The sequence below is a fragment of the Chinchilla lanigera genome, unplaced genomic scaffold, assembly GCF_000276665.1.
Source record: "Chinchilla lanigera isolate Chin_1 unplaced genomic scaffold, ChiLan1.0 scaffold00137, whole genome shotgun sequence".
Classification (NCBI taxonomy): domain Eukaryota; kingdom Metazoa; phylum Chordata; class Mammalia; order Rodentia; family Chinchillidae; genus Chinchilla; species Chinchilla lanigera.
Window position 1 is genome coordinate 3,075,103 of NW_004955538.1, and position 18,747 is coordinate 3,093,849.

General features: G+C 64.4%; 2 protein-coding genes and 1 long non-coding RNA gene across 9 annotated transcripts; 2 read left to right on the plus strand and 1 right to left on the minus strand.

Moving 5' to 3' along the window:
• The first annotated feature begins 1,475 nt into the window (after nt 1-1,475).
• Nucleotides 1,476-8,765, plus strand: LOC102023845 (chromosome unknown open reading frame, human C14orf180). 7 transcript variants are annotated; one of them, XM_013507905.1, is made up of 6 exons: nt 1,476-1,605; nt 2,103-2,375; nt 4,994-5,093; nt 6,447-6,576; nt 6,811-6,846; nt 6,987-8,765. In XM_013507905.1, the coding sequence occupies exons 3-6, from the start codon at nt 5,010-5,012 to the stop codon at nt 7,193-7,195; spliced, it is 459 nt and encodes a 152-aa protein (XP_013363359.1). In that variant the 5' UTR covers nt 1,476-1,605; nt 2,103-2,375; nt 4,994-5,009; the 3' UTR covers nt 7,196-8,765. The 7 variants fall into 7 exon arrangements, with proteins under 7 accessions (XP_013363359.1, XP_005410892.1, XP_005410887.1 ...); XM_005410830.2 differs by lacking the exon at nt 1,476-1,605 and having other exon boundaries at nt 1,994-2,375; nt 6,987-7,232; nt 7,442-8,765; XM_005410831.2 differs by lacking the exon at nt 1,476-1,605 and having other exon boundaries at nt 1,994-2,375; nt 6,987-7,232; nt 7,583-8,765.
• On the minus strand, nt 8,713-18,741 carry Tmem179 (transmembrane protein 179). Its single transcript, XM_005410828.2, has 4 exons — nt 18,409-18,741; nt 12,419-12,556; nt 10,987-11,065; nt 8,713-10,120 (listed from the first exon to the last, which is right to left on the minus strand). Exons 1-4 carry the CDS (start codon nt 18,711-18,713, stop codon nt 9,941-9,943), a joined length of 702 nt encoding a protein of 233 aa, XP_005410885.1. The 5' UTR covers nt 18,714-18,741; the 3' UTR covers nt 8,713-9,940.
• LOC106147284 lies at nt 12,563-18,512 on the plus strand. Its single transcript, XR_001232099.1, has 3 exons — nt 12,563-13,965; nt 14,058-17,927; nt 18,427-18,512. It is a non-coding gene; the product is annotated as an uncharacterized LOC106147284 (long non-coding RNA).
• Nucleotides 18,742-18,747: the final 6 nt, after the last annotated feature.

The following is an 18,747-nucleotide window of genomic DNA, read 5'->3' on the forward strand; positions in this document are numbered from 1 at the left end:
TGCCAGGCAGGCGCTTTGCCACTGAGCTAAATCCCCAGCCCCTGGCCCACGACCTTCTAAGGACCCACTGGTCCACATTTTCTTGCCCTCAGTGCTCCGGCAGTGCCCCGGGGCGCCGTGTGTGGTGGGCACAGCACAGACTTTGTGAGGAACTGAGCCGTTGCAGCACTGCCAGTCCCAGGACACTGGTGACGCCCCCTCCAGGGACAGCAGGCCTCGGGCAGCCCCAAGGAGGCCTGAGCTAGCTGCTCCTTGCCGGTGACAGAGGAGCTGGGAGGGCTCCACTCTGTGGCCCTGGAGGCCTGGTTAGGGCTCTGCCGGGCAGTGGCTCTCATGACCCCTAAACGTTGCTCTTTCCCAAATCCAAGCTGTGGATTCACCTTCCGCCCCCAGCCCTCCTCAGTGGTGTCCCTTCAACAGGGGTCAGTGCACCACAGCTGGCCGCCTGCTCCCCCGTAGTGCTGGATTGGAACACAGCACATTCCTCATTCCTGTCATCCCCGAGGGCACAGCATGGGTGTCCAGGCAGCGTCTCACTCCCTGCACAGACAGGGAGACTCAATGCCCTGCCTGGCACACACACAGAGCCAGGAGCACCAGCCTGACCCCTACAGCCCCTGTGGCTTCAGGGCATCGGTGGATTCAGGCTACAGTCCCTGCTAGCCCTGGCCCTCGTGCCCAGGAAACTAGCCAGGCTCCCAGCAAGAGGTGCCCCCTCTCCCAGTGACATGGAGGGCCCTACACACCTGGGACCCCACACCATGGCCACCCGATGGCCAGTCTCAGATCTGACTCCTCCTGCAGGCTAGCACATGTCCAGCAGGACCCAGAGCCTGCCAACAGCCTCCTGCTGTGTGACTTGGGGTACATGGCCTCACCTATCTAAGCCACTTTTATCTCATCTAGAAGTGAGTACAGGTGCAACAGAGCCCCACACCCCAACCCAGGGCAGACCCTGGGGAAGGCCAGGCCCCTCCCGCTCCAGTCTGGCCCCTGCCCCTGCCAGGACACTACTGGGGCTCAGCCAGGCCCAAGGCAAGACCCCTCCCTCCACAGCACCCTGTACTGCTCACACTCCTTCCCCCAAATTCCAACCACAGGGTTTCAGGAGCTGCCTAGCCGGGGCCTGGAGAGTGCATAGGGCTGGGCAGGGCCGGTGACCCTGACCTCCGGCCTGCTCTGCAGGCCTGGCCTCATGTCCCCCAGGGCCTGGGAAAGGACTCCGGCAGCAGAGGCCATGGGGTTGCTGCTCTTTCTGCCAGAGGGGAGCAGCCTCAGCCCAGGCCTTGCCAGCTGGACGGCTCCTCCTCCAGCAGAGGCCAGAGCTCGGGAGAGGCCTGGTCACCTGTGCGGCCTGCGGGCTGCTCCCAGCCTGGCCCCACCTCCCAAGCGTAAAGACAGGTGGAGACCTCTTGGGCCATGCCCCCGCCCCTGGACAGGACAGAAGAGCTGGCTGCTTCACGAGGAGCAGAGGGGAGGAGCCAGGGAAGCAGGCAGAGGGATGCTGACTTCCTGCCTGCGTTGGGGGCTGCCTGGCCATAGACATGGAAGAAGCCTGGGAGGTGGGCAGAGACCGTGAGAGCGCCGGAGCAGCGGTCACTCCAGGTACCCTGGATGTGCCCCATGATGGCCACCCTTCCTGTCCACCCAGGACTGGGGGTGTCCTAGGATGGGGACATTCCAGGCAAACGAGGCAGCTGGGGACCCCATAGCCTCTGCCCCCTGAACCTGTGTCTCCTTATCAGTGGGGCTGGCAGAGGACTCCTGACACTCCGGCCCCTGGCACTCAGGGCCTCCCGGGTGGCCGGCCTGAGCCCATCCCACCAAGGCCATCTCTCGGGGGGACAGCAGGCCTGCAGGGAGGAGGCTGCTCCCTGTCCCCTGACCAGGGCCAGCGGGTGCCGCAGCAAGGCCAGAGGGCGCTCAGTCCCGCCTGCCGGAACCGCCCCAAGAGCTCTCCCTCTTGCTTAAGTGGGAAATGCGCATTTATCTGGGGAGCTGCCAGGGACAGCCCTTCCGGAGCCCCACGCCTGCCTGTCCCGGCCTGCACCCCGCAGAGGGGAGGCCGCGTGGTGCCCCAAGCCATCCCGTTTCCTCTCCAGCCTCTGCTGCCTCAGCCTTGGGGCTCCACCTGCACCAGGCCGAGCAGGCACCTGGGACACGGCCCCACCACACTGGCCCAGGGCCGCCTTCGCCCTGGCTGTCCGCTGTCCAGAGGGCAAGAAGGCGCCGGCCCCACTGCTGTAATGGAAACTTCCTGGCCAGGCTGCGAGTGGTGACGGCTCGGGTTCCGCCCCACAGAGGCTCTGTCTTCAGTGATCTCGGGCCAGGCGGTGGGCCGTCCCTGAAAGACAGGGCCAAGCCGCAGGAGCCAGGTGGGCCATGTGTGCGTGTGTGTGTGTGTGCATGTGTGTGTGCATGGGTTGTGTGTGCACACATGTACACGTCCCCTGCAGCCCCACAGGACAGCACTGGAGGTGGCGGCCTGCAGCAGATCAGCCGGGTTGTGTGTCCAGGGGCAGCGCAGGTGTAGGGTGGGGGAACCGGCACACTGCCAAGAGGGGGCCCTGACCAGTGTCAGAGCGGAGGAAAAGCTGTCCCTCACGGGATGGGTGGGACCCTGGGGTCAGCCACACGCCGGCTGCTGCGAGGAGGCCCTGCCCTGTCACGGGCTTTCGGTGATAGAGCAGGTGTCCTGGGGCAGGCAGGGCAGGCACAGTGCCATACAACATTCCTCGCTGGGGCAGGAGACGGGCAGCAGGTGGGAGCATCAGTCGCTTTCAACCGCTTCATGACAAGGGGGATACTAGCCCCGAGAAGACGCCACAGGTCTTCTGCACAGGGCTGTGGCCAGGCCTTGGAAGCACACAGGACCCGTGGGCCCTCCAGCCTGGGGCCCCTGGGCCTTCTCCTGAACTGGGGCCTCTTCCCATGATCCATCTGAGCCCAGGAAGGTGACAGACCCTACACCTTCCTGCCCAGGGCCTAACACCCTACAGACCCAGCCCCAGGGCGAGGCATTGCCTGCTCACTGGAGCAGGCGTGGAGCAGTCCGTTCAGGGGGCCCCACGGTTCTTCGTCCTCCCAGGGAGAGGGGCGGGCCGGGGCAGAGTGGCCTCCCTTGGCAGTCCTGGCGTGTGATGACGATCCGCAGGCCTGGGCTCCTGGAACTATTTTCCACTCTTTATCACCCTTCTGTCACGAGCTGGCCGCAGAACAAGCGCACTTGAATTACCCCTGTCCCTGCCGCTGAGGCCTTGCTCCAGGGCGGGCGGGAGGTGGCACCCAGCAGCTTCACTTGCTTCTGGGCAGCAAGCTGAGCCCCAGGAAGGTCGCTCTCCCCCTTGGACCAAGGTCACAGAGACCAGACTGAGCCAGCCCCTGGGGACACCACAGGCCCCGTGTCCTGGCAGCTCCCTCCCCTGTGAAAGGGAAGCCCTGAGTGAGGGCCCCACCTGGGCCTTAACTGGAGACACCCAGGGCACCCACAGAGCTGCAGGTGGGAAAGGGGTGGCCTGTGGGCAGCCTCACTGTCTCAACCCTACACCAGGTTGAGCACAGCCACCCCGAAGGGATGGCCACAGTGCAGGGGCATCACCACAAGCCCAGGCCTCAGCACACCCTGGATGCGCCTGCTCGTCCCTGTCAGGTCCAGGACAGGGGCTGTCACTGCTCGTGAGGGCCAGCGGAGAAGGCTGAGGCCACCAGGTGGCCCAGGGCCTGCAGCCTCACCCACCACACACATCCACGTACACTTCAGACACTGTGCATGCAGCCACCACCCCAGGCACACAGATGCACACGCAGATACCCTGGCACACACACTGCTTCCACTACACCCCCAGAGTGCTGAGGACCCCGCACCACCCCAGCCGCCCCCTGCTTCTTCTCTGATCTGATTTGCAACAAAACCTAATGGGGCAGCAATGGCACAGAAGTGGCTCGCTTCTGCAGTAACAGCACCTGTGCAGGCGGTGTAGCAAGGACATGGCCAGGCCCTTGGCTGCCCGTGTTTGTGCCCCTAGGGCTCTGCAGTGGCCCAGTTATCCTGGGTCAGAGGGTGTGGGGACGCTGTGGTCACCCCCAGGGCAGCTGCTCCTGCGCGGGGGACCTAAGGGCACTGTGAGGGCCATAGTGGAGGCCTGCTCTCGCCCTGGGACATGGCCTGGTGTCCGTGCTGGGTGCATTTCATGCCCAGGGCTAGCAGAGCACACTAAAACCTACCACAAGGGACCTGGAGGAATCTGGTGGGTGGAGGGCTGCTGACCCCAACTCACCATGCAGCCAGGAGGAACAGAGGACTCAGCCCCTCCGTGGACACCCAAGGGACACCCACGTTCTCTGGCCTCTGTGGCCCGGTGGGCTGAGCGAGGTGGGCTCAGTGCCCAGGCCCTGCAGGGGTCGATGCCTGGCTTTTGCAGGGCAGAGTGACTGGAGCAGGATGGGAGGGCTTGGGGCCAAGGGCCTGCTAGGGGCATGAAAGAGAGCCCGGAGGAGAGGGGCCATGCGCACGGGCAAGGGGACGAGGCACAGGGAGAAACGGGCACCCGCACAGCCAGAGAGACCCACAGGATGCGGACAGCAGAATCCGAGACAGAGACAGATGGGAGGGCTCAGCAGGTGGGGACAGGGCACAGTTTGGCAGAGCTGAGGGGTGGGCCTGGATCTCAGGGCACAGCCAGCACACCCCTGGAGGGAGATCCCCACCCCACGCCCTGGCCCCCCATGGAGGGCCAGCAGCAGAGAGACCTTCACTGCACCCTGACCCATGAGCTCAAGACTTGCAATCACAATAAGCTGCCAACTTCCAGGTGTCCCGAGTGGGGGATGGTTGTAAATTGGGGGTGGCAGCCCACAGGAGTACTACACAGCCAGTAAGGGGAAATCAGCAGACTGGCGGCGGAGGAAATTGCTTTGGTAGAAGCTGAGTGTGTAGAGACGCCGTCTACCCTCTGGCCCTCCCAGCTCTGTAACCTCCTGTCTCTCACCTCAGCACCATGCTCCAGTAAATGAGGACCACAGCTCGAGCCCTGCACCCTGACTCCGGCCCAGAGGCCCTGCGTGAGACCGGAAAGGATGAGGAGGCTTCGGAGGTGGGCGGGCTTGCCCAAGACGGGCTCATTGTGCAGGCTCCGGGGTGGACAGGCAAGGGCAGAGGGCTCCGGGCCTTGCCCTGCAGCCAGGGGCCGTGGGGCTGGACGGAGTGTCTCGTGCAGGGCACTGAGCCCCTGGGCTTGGTCAGACAGGGGCAGCATGCAAGGCCAACGAGGGGGACAGCAAGGGGTGCGGCTGGAGGGCAGAGGGGCTGGGGGCAGGGAGAGGCGAAGACTGCAGGGTCCAGGACACGGGAGGAGGATGCCAGGAGACAAGAGGGCTAAGTGGGGTTTCCCCGGTGAGCAGGTGGGGTCCACACGGGAGGGCTTGGACCTCAGACTTGAGGCACGGCGCGAGCACCAGGAGGTCACAGGTGGCAGGGACTTCCCAGAGCCGGGGGCGGGCACAGGCACCAGAGGCGGCCTGGCTCCTGGTACTCTCGCCTGCAGAACAGCCGGCGTCCTGGGTCACAGGTGAGGGCACTGAGGTCCTGGGAAGCCAGGGGCTCCAGCTCCATCTTCCAAACCCAGGCCGTGCTGATGAGGGAAGGGTTCAGGGCCAGCAGGTGGCCCTGGCAGGCCCATGGGCCAGGTGGAGCCCAGCCAGGAAGAAGGAGGCCAGCTCCTTGGGGGACTCCAGCTGTCTGTCACAGCCCCCAGCCACCGTCCCTGCCCTGGCCTGGCCCAGCTAAACTGGGCCCCTTGCCCACACTTCCCTGCCCCAAGCTCCCCTCAGGTCTTTCTGGGGCTTGGACAGCAGCCTGGCCTCCCACACCACGGAGGACGAGCGGCTGGGGCCTGGGCCCCACCCCAGGAGTGGGAAGCACGCCTGGCCAGGAGTCCGAGGCTGAGTTCCGGGGCTGTCAGCACCCCTCACCTTGTCCCAGGCACTGCCCTCCCCATCTGGGGCCCCTAGATCCGTGCTACTGGCAGTGGCCAAGTTCCGAGCCCTGGTCCTGGTCACTAGCCTCTCCCTGGGCCCCAGGAAGGCCGTGAGTTTGTGTGGGTTCAGGCTGAAGACTCTGGTCTGAGGGGCTCCTCCCTGCCTGCGCCTGCGGTGAAGTGTTATTGTTCTCACCACTGACATGGAAAGTTACCCTGAGCCCTGGCACTGGTGGGGAGCAGAGCCCAGGATGCTGCCTGGCCTGGGGTCACCAACCTCATCCACCAGGACAGAGCCACAGGCCACGGGGACCGAGGCCATGGGGAGGGCAGGCTGGTGTCTCCACATCTTTCGGGGCCTGGACACCAGCTCCCTCTGCACAAAGCCCAGGGGAGGCAGCAGGGATGGTGGTTGGAGCGTCCAGCGTCCAGCAGGAGGGGCTCATGGCCCCTGCCCCCCTCTGTCCCCAGGAGGGAGACAGGAAGCACCCCCCGTCCATCCTGAAACGGAGCTGGCTGGAGCGCAGGCCCCACGAGACAGAGCCGCTGAGGACCTCGAGACACGTGCGGTTCCGGGAGCCCCTGGAGGTGGCCGTCCACTGTAAGAGTGTACGGCAGGGTCGGGGGGCCTGGCAGCAAGGATCTGGGGGGGCCAAGGTGGGACCCCAGTCCCTGTCCTGGGCCCCTGGCAGAACCCCAGTAATGCCCATGGGGCCCTCAGGGTGCAGGGCAGGAGGGGCCACCGGGCAGCTCACCGCCCACTGTCCTCGGGGGAGGCCGGGGCGGGAGAGGCGGGGCCCTCGCAGACGTGCACACACCTTGGCCTCCTTCACAGACATCACCTGCAACGAGCCCACGGCCGCAGGCAGGGGTGAGTCTCAAGCCCCAGCCCTTGAGCCAGGCCCTGGGTCTCCACCCCTTGGAGGAGCCTCTCTCCCTGTCCCCACTGGCCCCAGCAGCCCCGGCTGTCCAGCAGGGCCACTCCTCAGCCACTGTCCCTGACACACACAGGCGGGCCACAGCACCCAGCGCCCCGGGGACGTCCCCTGCTCCTGCAGCTGTCTCTGTGTGTTCTGCTCGGAGTGGCGCTGGGCCTGTACTGCAGCCAGGCCAAGCCCATCGCCACGGCCCTGAAGGACCTCCAGGCCCAGCTCCTGGCCCTTGTCCTGCGCCTCTGGCACATGGCCCTGAGCAGCTGGCGCTGCCTCCTGCGGTTCTGACCACGGTCGGCAAGTGATGTCTCCACGGATCACCCTGGTGGGTGAGGCTTCGGGGAGCCCCGTCTTGGGCTCTGGAGCTAACCAGGAGACAGCCCCAGTGGGTGGTGCATGGCACAACCAGGGTACCCTGCAGGGCAGCTGTGGGGCTGGGGGAGAGGCACACCATGCCTGAGACCAGACATGCGGGACCCAGCAGCTGGCACCCTGCTCCTCCCTATGTGCAGCCCTCCCCTCCCTATGCGTCAGGTACTGGGGAGGCTGCCAGAGCGGGCAGGCAGCTGCTGCCCTAGCCTTGCCCTGCTCGGCCTGGCGGGAACTGCGCTGCACCAAGTGCTGGACCCGGGAGGCCAGGACACACCCTGCTGTCCTGAAGGCTGTACCCCACAGGAGGAAGGCCTGCGTGTCAGGCACCGCTCCCCGTGGGTCCTCCGTGGGGCACCATCCTCCTGGCCAGGCCTGACACTGCCAGGCCCCTCCAGGCTCCACACAGACAGAGGGGAAGCAGACAAGGCTCAAGTCAGACACCAAGAGGGACAGCGGGGGATGCTGTGCCCACCTGGGCTGGTGGCCAGGCAAGTGCTGGGGCCTGAGGCCTGAGGGCATGGGCAGCCCCTGACCCTTGGTGTCTGTCCCCACCACTGATGTGGAAGAAGCACTTTCTGTTAAAGCACCTGCTGCACCCTCCGGGCTGGGGTTTAGGGAAATGCAGTGGGAAGCCTGGCCGGAGAGGCCTTTTGTGGCCTGAGTGACTGCCACACATTAAGGGCCCCGTCCATGCCTCAGTCCTCTCAGCTGCCCGCCAGGACATCTCGGGGCCCATTGAGCCCTGGGCCGTGTCCCCCAGCAAGCCCCACCGGTCCGTCTGTCCCCTTGCTCTGCTCTGTCTCACTTGCAGTCTCTAGGCCTCAGGGACCCCAGGCAGCACCCCCAGGGTTTCCTCCAGATTCAGAATTCGGGGACCCCAGGGTAGGGGAGCCAATGGAGAAGGCCCAGAGAGTACCACAGTAGGGGACGGGCACCTTCAGCATCAGCTGTCACCATGGTGACCACCCCTGCCCCAGGCCAGCCCCCCAGGATTTGTCTCATTGCACCTCCCCAGGACAGGCAGGTCACTTTCGCCCCATATTCTGGAGGCGCCGAGAGGTGAGTCTCAGCCGTCTCTCGGCCGGAGGAGCTGCCCCATCGCCCCTCCCCAGAGGGCGCTCCTCGTGCTCGGCACCAAGGCCCATCACGACCCCTCCCTGTGGCCTGTGGCGTCCACAAATCCACCTCCAGCCATTTCTCAGTAAGTGCTGCCTGGAGACACCGCCCCCGAGAGGTCGCCCATCCATCTCCCCCCGGGGGCGCGTGGGGAGCAGAGCCCCAGAAACGCAGACACGAAGCCGCAGCCTCGAGGAAGACTGCTTCTGGAAACCTCTGAAGAACCAAACAAAGCCGGAACACAGCCGTTTACACCATAAACTAGAAGCCAGGCAGGCGGTTGAGGCTGGGGGCACAGGAACAAACCACCCCAGAGATGCTCAAGCTCATAGTTTTATTGTGACCTGGAGAAATAGATACGTGGAAATTTGACAGTCTTCACTTTCAGTTCAGCCGGAAGTAGAGCTAAAACAAGGTGCCCTCGGGAGAGGCCGGAGAGAAGCCTGGGTGTCTTGGAAGCAGTAGTGCGTTTACCGTGGGGACCGGGCAGCCCTTCCCTCCTGCCCTGGACCCTACGCCCAGGCCTCTGCATGCCCGGATGCAGGCTGCCCCTGGGCCTTAGGAGGCAGCTCCCAGGGCCAGCTCCCAGGGCCTCAGGAGGCAGCTGCCCAGGGCCAGCAAGGCTGGGCTGGGGCAGGTCCACGGGCCCGGGAAACCACGCCCCGCTCCCGCTTCTTCTGGGGTCCCAGGCAGCTGCAGCAGAAATGGAGGGCAGAGCAGAGACAAGGCAGAAGCCACAACACCACGTGTAGGGGACAGATAAGCAGCTCTCGGGGCAAGAGAGAGTCCCCATGCCTAATGATTAGGGGCCCAGGGTGAGATCAGCTTTGGGGACCTCAGACTGTCCAAACATCATCCCAAGTACACAGCACTCCACAGGAAGCTCTCAGCTGGGCTTGAGCCCTCACCCCTCACCACTGGCCTTGGTCCTCCCAACACCTGCCTGCCCAGCACCCTGACAAGCTGGCTGCTTCTTGCAGCCCAGACGACCACCCCAGGCCCTTGAGGCAGCCCCAGTCCACAGCAGAGCCCAAGCCGGGAGAACACGCTGGGAACACACTTCTGAAGGTTGGGGTCAGGGTTGAGGGCTCTTCCACCTTAGGTCCCCTTCCCTGGAACAGGGTGAGGGACCCCTAAAAGAAGAGGGTGCTGGCTCTCCCCAGCAGAGTGCTGAGGATGGCAGAACCCAGCCCAGGTCACACTAGGCTCTGCCGCCACTAGGTGGGCAGGTGGGGCTCACTGCCCTTTGGGAGCCCTGGCCACGCCCTTCTGGGAGCCACGGGTGCCCAGCTCTGTGGTCTGCTCCCACACATCTTATCCACATGCGTGTGCACATACGCGTGCGCTTACACTCCAGCACTCACATGCAGCCTCCGGGAGGCAGAGCATAGACGCCCTGCCCAGGGCCCTGCCCCGACTGCCTGCTGCTGGGCCCTCGGCAAGAGCTGGTGCTCGCCTCGCTGTAGGCAGGGCCAGGGCTGCATGCGGGGCTGGGTGGGCCCAGGCGGGGCCTGTGGGCAGGGGCCGGGTTGCTGGCCACACAGCCTAGATGACGGCACTCTTCTCCCCTTGGAAGGAGGTGCGAGGGCCCGGCCTGGCCAGCAGCAGCTCCTTCTCGTGGACCAGGCTGTCCAGCAGGTCCTCCTGGCGGTAGTTGTGGTAGACCTTCAGGAAGGCCAACGTGGTGATGGCAAGCCATGCCAGCCAGGAGGCCCAGAGGCCAAACTGCAAGGAGGCAGCAGCGTCAGGACAGAGCCAGCACCCCACGTGACCCACATGCCCCCCACGTGCCCGACCAGCAACCCCCGTGTGTGTATCCGACCAGCCCCCTCCCCACCCCTTCTCCCATGCACCCCGCCAGCCCTGGCCCTGGAGAAGGCAAGGGGCAGGAGGAGGCCCTGGAGCCGAAGTTCCTCCTCCCTAAAGTGAAAGTCACTCTCGCATCCCTGGGGAACCTGAATCTGGGCAGAGGCCAGGAACCAGCTACCCCCACCCTGGCGGACACAGTCCCTGGTGGAGGACAGTGGCCAGGCAACGCCCTCTCCTCCCAGCACTTGGGCCCCTCGGCTCCAGGGAACCTGTCAATCACAGCCCCTGCAGTCACCAGAGAAGATTGACCTTTAGCTGCTGTTTCTAAACAGCTGGAGGGGAAACAATCAACCCCAGGCCTGCACATCAAACTGACTCCCATTCGAGCGTGCTTGTCGTCCACATGGCCATCTGACCCGCAGTTCAGTCCAAAACATCTTCCAGTAACTTTACATGAAGGTATCTTTGACCACTTCAGCTCATCTCAGCAAAGAACCCCTAGAACCCCATGTCCAGACCACTGAGGGGCTCCTGGCCATGGTGAGGCCCTCAGGCTGGCCACTGGAGGCCCTGTCTGCCACCAGCTTCCAAGCCCTCGGGCTGCGGCACTCGGGCTCCCTGACTCTCTGGGCACCTTCTTGCCTGGGCGTTGGCCCCGTGCCCTGTCCCCCACTTAACCCTTGAATGCCCTGCTCTGCCCAGGACCCGGCTCCCCGCCCACCTCCCAGAAGCCTTTGCGGGGAGGTGTCAGGAGTGTCCCACACAGGCCCCTTCCTGCCCACCTGAGCAATGGCAAACTGGTCATAGAAGGCAGAGTTGTCCACATTCAGCTCCAGGTCAATGTCTTGTAGCTCCTCGCAGCTGAAACCCGAGGTGGGGAGTGGTGACTGCGGCTGAAGAGGGCCGCTGGGACCTGTGGGACCTCACGGGGTCGGCCTGGACCCCGGCCCATGGCGCAGGCTCCGGGAAGGGGACCGGACAGCCAGAGGACTGTGTGTCAGCCTCAGCGTGGGTCCCTGTGTCCTGGCTCACTGTCCTGCCCTGCAGGCCCATAGGCCTCTGAGGAAGGGTGCAGAGGGGCTGGGGCCCACAGTGTCCCACACTGCCCCCAACAGTGTACACAGGGGACGCCACCAGGCCACCTCCACTGGACATGACAGCTCAGCCCAACCCTGGGCCGAAGTCCACACGAAGCCCCACACTCCTGTCACAGCCGGGGCTGGGCAGCGTCCAGTGGGGGCTGCAGGAGCGGCTGGGGAAGGGTGCCAGGAGGGGAGGGCTCCTGGGGAACCCCATCAGCTGCCTACACTGAGGGCCCACGGACAGGACCAGCACAGTGAAGGCCGAGCAGCAGCTCCCAGCTGCAGGTGGGACCTGGCGGGGCCACCAGGCTCACGCATCTTCGCCTGCCCCAGGACCCAGCATGTGGGCACAGGACAGGTGAGGCACTTCCTGCCCTGCCCTGCTGGCCCTGTTTTAGATGTTGGGGTTCCAGGTCTGACTTTGCCTAAAGACAGTGGAGCCTCAGAAAGAGGTGACCCCAGGTCCTGCCTTCTAGGGCCTGAATAGGCTTAGGATGGGCAGCGGGCATCTGCCCAGGGAAAAGGGCAGCCACCACACTCCACCCCAGGCACCTGCCAGCCAGGTACTTATTGCCCTGGCTCAGCTCAGCACCCACCCTGGCCCCAGAGGTCCTTGACTGCTGGGGACCCACCTCACCCCGCAGAACCCTCTGGTCCTGTTTTCCACCCTCATCCCACCCCATGCACCAAAGCCCTGATCTGACACCCACCCTGGGCCTCTGCCTCCCACGGGCAGCACAAGGGGGTACCTGGCCACTGCCCCTAATGGCAATGAGGGGACAGAGGGAACTGCTGAACCCTAGGCCCCACACCCACCGCGTCAGAGGCCCTGGCTCCTGGGGGCCTCTGTGTGTGAAGCTGCAGGTTCCACAGCAAGAAGGAGGCACCTGACACAGGTGGGGCTCAGGGGAGAAGCCCGCCAAGTGGGCCCAGGTGGGGACCAGGGGGGGACCAGGTGGGCCCAGGTGGGCCCAGGTGGGGACCAGGTAGGGACCAGGTGGGCCTAGGTGGGAACCAGGTGGGCCCAGGTAGGCACTGGTAGGGTAAAGCCACAGGCTCCAGGTGAGCCGTATGCAGGCGCTCTGCCTGCGGGTGTAGGGGTGGGCACAGGGAAGGGCAGGGCCCAGCATACCTGTGGGGCACAGTGCCCTTCTCGGTGATGGCATCACACCACATGGTAAAGCCCACACTCACGATGGTGCTGGCGATGAAGACCAGGAAGACCACAAAGGCGCTCACCAAGAGATTGAGGAAGGCGTAGAAGAAGGAGCTGCAGGTAGCAGAGACAGGGATGCTGGGGGACATCCGGACCCCACCGTAGCAGCAATCCCCAGTGTGGAGGGCCGCAGCCCAGGTTCTCTGGTGGCATCAGGGCCCTATGATACCCCACGCCAGCCCTGAGCTGCCCATCTCATCCTGCCCAAGACTGGACTTGGACCGCAATGTCATCATTGCCCAAGGGAGAAGGGGCCAACACAGGGACCCACAATCACCCATTCCAATGCACGGGAGCCAATACGCACACTGGAGATGCAAGATCCATTCAAGACTACCCAGCTCCGGGCACCAACCCAGGCCATCCACCCCTAGGACCACTGTCCAAGGCGACCCACAGTCATTCACAGCTATAGGATGAGTTCTGAGTCTCCCGAATTCATTCAGTGAAACCCTAACCCCAAAGTGAAGAGAGCAGGAGGCGCGGCCCTTGGGGCGTGGTCAGGTGGGGGTGGAGCGTCCAGGGTGAGATAGGTGTCCTTGAGCACGAGAGGACACAGCAAGAAGGCAGTGCTGGAGAGCCTTCGCCAGGTGTCAGCCCAGCCCCTCCACTGACAGGGTGACTGCAGGCCCAGATGTGCAGAGCTCAGGGACCCACACTGCATCCTCACACGGGAGCGACCCACACCTGGCACCAGCCACCAGCCCCACTCCGGGGCTGATGTGCAGGCCCAGATGTGCAGAGCTCAGGGACCCACACTGCATCCTCACACGGGAGCGACCCACACCTGGCACCAGCCACCAGCCCCACTCCGGCAGACCCATCGAAGCCTCCACGGCCAGGCTGTGCCATGCTGACGTGGTCCAGCTGACAACGGCAGCATGGAGAGCCCAGGTGGGGCCAGGGCTGGGGCACCACCCCACCAACCCCCTTCCCAAAACTCCATCACCCCAGGGGCTCCCCAAAGTCCAAGCCCCTCAGGGAGCCTCAATCTGGCCAAGCCTGTGGCCCACTGGGCTACACGTGGGAGAAGGAAGTACATCCCTCCAATAGGACGCCATGGGGACCCCTCAAGACAGCAGGGCAACAGGAGGCTAGGGAAGGACCCTGCCCACCTCCAGCCTAGCACCGGCTGGATGTCACCTTAGTGCCACCTGCAGAAAATCTGAGCAAAGTCTCGGGCTAAACTGGCTTCAGGGTGGTAAACAAAGGCACGGCTGGCATCTCACCCAGGGAAACCTCAGTCCCTGTCACCCAACCACGGTGACAAATGTCAAGGTGCAGAGCCTGCTGGGCACTGCTGGCTCATCTGCCATTGGACAAGCCCTTGGCATCTATCCACAGGATGGCCTGTGCCAGACACAGGCCAGGGACAGGAGTGTGCGGCCCTGACGGGAGGCTGCTGCATCGACGACAAGCAAGCTGACTGTGCCAGCTCTGGCAGGGCCATCGGGCTTGCTCAGGTGGGACCACCATCCACAGAGCCTGCCCTGGACAGCTATGTGGGCACATGGCAGAGCCCCTGAGGGGACACAGGTCTCACATATCCTTACAGAGGTGACACAGCCCAGAACACAGTCCTGACGAGGTCACGGCCCTGGATGAGCCCCAACTCGCCTGCAGGTCCATGACCCATAGCCTCTGAAGACCAGCAGCAGCTGCAGAGTTGTCTGGGCCTCCCGCACCGGGCCTGGCTGTGTGTGCTGTGGACACTGTCCCCTCGTCTCACGCACAGGAGCACCGGGCTGGCTCTCCTGCTTGGAGCTCTTCCCCGCCCTGCTGGGAACTGCCCTGCGTACGCAGCATTACCCCATGGAGGCCTGGTCCCAACAGGGGCCTCATGCAGAGCCTGGGGCTGACACCCACCCCTCCTGACTCTTCCCAGCCAGCCCTCCATCTGCCCCCACCTGGGTGAGCATTTTCTTCCTGCGGGACCCTGATGACTGGATTCTGGGCCACGTGAGCGACTCACGTGGGTAAAGGATAGCCAGTGATCACCAAACCTGGCTCCTGCCCTGCCCAGTGCTGTCCCATGTCGGACCTCAGCCGCTGTGGACGGCACGCTGCCCACTGGCCCTGCTGGGCTCCCCGGAGCTGCGTCCAGGGTTAAGGCTTGTCAGTGTTGCTGCCAGGAACCTGGGGAGCAGGAAGTGGGGTCACCCTCAGGAACTGAACACCCAGAGCCAGCGGGCATGGCACAGCCCACATGTGCCCTCCCACCTGGCAGCTTGTGTCAGGGCACTGCAGCCGGGCCAATGGGCCACGAGTCCGGAGGACCTGGGCGGTCAAGGCAGCCAGGTCAGAGCCTCCCTAGGCAGAGGCACGAAGGCTGCCCGGGGCACAGGCATGTAGTTCACCAGACAGCAACGGAGAGGAGACCCAGCACAGCCCCTCCACCTGGCGCACAGTGCCTGCTGCCCACTTCGGGGCACCATCCAACAGCAGCATGGGGCGCTGGCATTCCCACTTCCTGGCAGGTCACCCCAGGCTGGCACAGGAAGGCTGGGCTGGCAGCCATGCACAGAGCAAGGCCACATCAGGTCCCGCTCAGTAGGGGTGTAACAGCCAGAATTCTAGATGGGGGCATGCACAGCCCACATCCCTTGTGAGGCCAAGCTCCAGGGTGGCCTCCCTGACAGCCCCTGTCCCCAAACACCTGGCATCAGACAGGACTCAGGAGTTCCAGGCCCAGCTGCCCTTCCTGCCTTGGAGAGGGCACAAGCCCAACAATCAGGAAATGGGATTAATTCTCTGCCGACTCCAGACATTCCAGCGGCATCCCTATTAAGTGGGCATCATTCCCTCCTCCCTGGCCCAGACAAGGAGCTCCCCAGGAGGCAGAGGAGTCCCCAGGCTGGAGCACTGTGGGCAGCGGGCTCCTTCCACTCTTCTCATCCACTCCTGGTCAGTTTCCATGGAACCTGTCTGGCCTTCCAGATTTTTAAAAAACTGCAGGTGTCCAGAGCCTCAACTGGATCACAATGCCACCCCTCTCTGTGCCCAGCACATGAGAAACAGGACAGGACGGCAGGCGGCACACACAGGGTTAACCATCTCTCTCCCGCTGCTCTCAGGGTGCCCAGCCGGGGATGTGCCGTCGCCATGGTGACAGCTATCCTAGGAAGCCAGGGAGCATCGGGAGGCTGAGTGACAGGTGCAGGCAGGCAGATGGGTCGTTTTAACCCAGCGCTCCCCAGCCCATCAGTCAGTCAATCATACACTGCTGCCAAGCCGCCCAAAGGCTCCTCTCCGGCAGAGGCCCACTCGGCCTCCCACCCGCCCTCAGGGAAAGCCGCCTGGGGCTCCAGGGCCACACTCCGGCCCATTCTTTCACTGGCTCAGCAACTAGAAGGAGCTCGGGGTGCTCCTTCGCCTGTGCATGCCAGACGCCCTCTGCCCTCGAGCCCAGGACCAGACCACGGGGCAGGGACCTCGGCAGCCTCTAAGGTTGCAGCCCAGTCCTTGAGAAAGCGCAGTCTGCGCTAACCTAACCATGTCAGCCCTCTAACACTCAGAGACTGGTGGGGGCTGTGGCGGCCTCCCGGGGCTGGGCGTCCAGTGGCCACCACATGGGCTCAGTAGAAAGGCCTGCCCTGGCCCTTGGCTGCCCTGCATCCCCCACTGTCCTCCTCGTACTGGCTCGCCTGGTCTATGCGGCCTGACCAACGTCTGCAGTGGAACCGTGCTCTGGGCTGGCCCTCTGTCCATCACTGCCCTCTGCAGACCCCACCTTCCCAGGGGGCCAGAACTCACTGGCACAGTGGCTCTGAAGGGTGGAGCTCTTGGCAGAAGCTGAGTTCACAAAGATATCGGGGTCAGGGCCAGCTGGTAACCAAGATCCAGACCTCAGGGTTCAACACCTTTCAGTCATCCACCCAGTGAACACTTGGTGTGTGTTCTGCCTAAGGACACAGGGACGAACTGGGTGCTGGCCTGCCCTGGGTTCATCCAGCCAGGGTCCCCCTGGATGGACGTCCACGGCCTGGGATGGCTCCCAAGAGCTCTAACCCAATCCTACAACCAGAACTCAGACGGGCACTGACACAACAGCTGATTGCAGCCAACCGGATTGTGAAATGGATAAGGTAGAGACCAGTGCCAGAGAGCCAGGCGGCCCGGCCAGTGATTCCTGAGGGCCACAAGGGACGTTATGCATGGTACATCACCAGAGTCAGGAAGGCTGGATCCAGCCCTTGGACAAGACAGCTGGAAAGCCGGAGCAGGGACAGAGACCCCAAGTGTCCCAACAGTGGGAGCACAAACCACCAGATCTGGCCACTAGTGAAGTCAAGGGCATGGTGGTGCCACCAACCCTGAATCCCAAAGTGGGTTGGTCAGTGGGGCATGGGGACCAACGCGCTCAGGCCTGCATAATTCCAAGAAGAAAGCCCAGAGACACCAAGCCTCTGTGCACCTGCTGCACTGGCTGCTCCAGGGAAGGTGGCCTTCCTGTGAGTGACAAAGGCAAAGCCAGCACTTCCTGCTCTGCTGCCTCACCCGTGCAGAAGGGGCCACTCGGGATGACCAGGACTCCTGGCTTGCCAGCTCAGGGGTTCTCTAGAGCGCTAGGCCCTCTCTAGAGCGCTGTTGCATGTCAGCCCCAACTAGACCACTTCTGCTGCCGGGACACCCAGGCCTGGAGGGCACAGCCAGCCTCACAGCCCAGCGCCTGGGTCCCGCAGCCCCCGAGGGCTCCCAGGTGACACGGTTTCCTGCAGGCCCCAGGTCCAGAACCTCAGGGTAGTGGGATGAGCTGTGTCGCCCAAAATGCTACGTCCAACCTCTGGTACCTGTGACTGTGCCTTATCTGGAGAGAGGATCTTTGCACGTATAACCATAGTCAGGGCCTCAGAAGGACTCGGGGTGGATGGAGGGTGGGCTCTAAACACAGTGACCTCATGAGCAGAGAGACCGAAGAGGCCGTGTGAAGACAGAGACAGCGTCAGAGTGGAAGAGCCCCACGCCAAAGCAAGGAGGGGTGCTACGGCCCCCAGAAGGGTTTCCCACAGCCTCCGGCAGGGCAGACCTGCCCTGCAGCGACTCCTGGCCTAGGACTGTGAGGAGCCCCAGCCGGAGAAGCCTGGTGTGAGCAGCCCCGGCCACGTGCACACTCCAGGTCCTAGGCTTGCACCCTTGCTCCGGCCTTCGCAGCCCCACCAGCACCTTCTGCTCCTGGGGGCCCTTCTTCGTCCTCTCTCAACAGGCTGAGCGCCCCGGGAGGGTCCCACCCCCACAGCCTCGTGGCCCCCTGCAAGGAGCGAAAAGCCACTAAGAACAGCCAACCCTGAGTGGGGGCGGAGCGGGGCAGGCCGGGGAGCGGCCTCCGGCATCTGCAGAAAGGTGGGAGGGCTCACAGGTGCCACCAGCGAGGACCGCAGCCCCCGACCACACCCCACCGGCTCTGGATCACAGCAGAGCAGGAAAGGTGAGGAGGAAATGGAGGGAGGAGAAGAGACGCCTGGGACGACCGAGCAGGCCCGGCTCCCTGCCCTGTGCACCCCTAGCCAAGGTTTGGGTGGCAGCAGTGCAGCTCAGGCGACTCCCTTCCAGACGTGCGGCTTCCTGGGAGGAGGGAAGGGCGCCCGAAAGCCTCACTGACGCCAGGGCCTGGTCCTTGCCGGGCGTGCGCAAAGCGGAGGGGTCAGGAGCTGTACCGGGTCCTGGCGAAGGTGGGCCAGGCGGAGGAGCTCAGGCCTGCTGGGCCTGAAGGTGCAACAGCTGCACCCAGGGGCGTCGCTCCGGATGCAGGAGACCGCACCCGCGGAGGAAGGGCGGTGACCGCCGGGCCCGCGTGTGCGTGTGCGCGCAGACAAAGGCCGCCGTGCGCGGAGGCGGGGACGGCCGAGGGCGGACCCTGCAGGCCTCCGGGGCCCGGGGGCGCAGCGGCACGGCGGGGCCCCGCTTACCCCTCGTGTCCCTTGCAGAGGAAGAAGAGCGTGCGCCAGGCGTGCGCGGCGGCCAGCAGCAGCGACAGGAGGCTGGCGAGCAGGCTGAAGCGGCAGGCGGCCGGCGGGCCCCACTCCTGCACCGTGAAGCGCTCGCGCGCCTGCACCGTGAGGTTGGCGCTCAGCCACATGCCCTCGGTGAACAGCAGGCAGCGGCCGCGGAAGTCGTGGCCGTTCTCGGACAGCGGCACCACCACCACGAAGCTGAACAGGAAGGCCAGGAAGTAGCAGACGCACTGCGCGAAGAGAAAATTATTGAGCGCCATGGCGGGGCCGGGCCGGGCCGGGACTGGGCGCCGG

What these genes read in the sequence shown, in the direction of transcription:
- LOC102023845 (XM_013507905.1), top strand. Translation starts at nt 5,010, where the DNA reads ATGAGGACCACAGCTCGAGCCCTGCACCCTGACTCCGGCCCAGAGGCC. An exon ending in AGGATGAGGAGGCTTCGGAG is followed by an intron (nt 5,094 to 6,446) that starts GTGGGCGGGCTT and finishes CTCTGTCCCCAG; the next exon opens with GAGGGAGACAGGAAGCACCC. An exon ending in CCTGGAGGTGGCCGTCCACT is followed by an intron (nt 6,577 to 6,810) that starts GTAAGAGTGTAC and finishes CCTCCTTCACAG; the next exon opens with ACATCACCTGCAACGAGCCC.
- Tmem179 (XM_005410828.2), bottom strand. Translation starts at nt 18,713, where the DNA reads ATGGCGCTCAATAATTTTCTCTTCGCGCAGTGCGTCTGCTACTTCCTG. An exon ending in CTCTGCAAGGGACACGAGGG is followed by an intron (nt 12,557 to 18,408) that starts GTAAGCGGGGCC and finishes TGCTACCTGCAG; the next exon opens with CTCCTTCTTCTACGCCTTCC. An exon ending in AAGGGCACTGTGCCCCACAG is followed by an intron (nt 11,066 to 12,418) that starts GTATGCTGGGCC and finishes CTCGGGTTTCAG; the next exon opens with CTGCGAGGAGCTACAAGACA.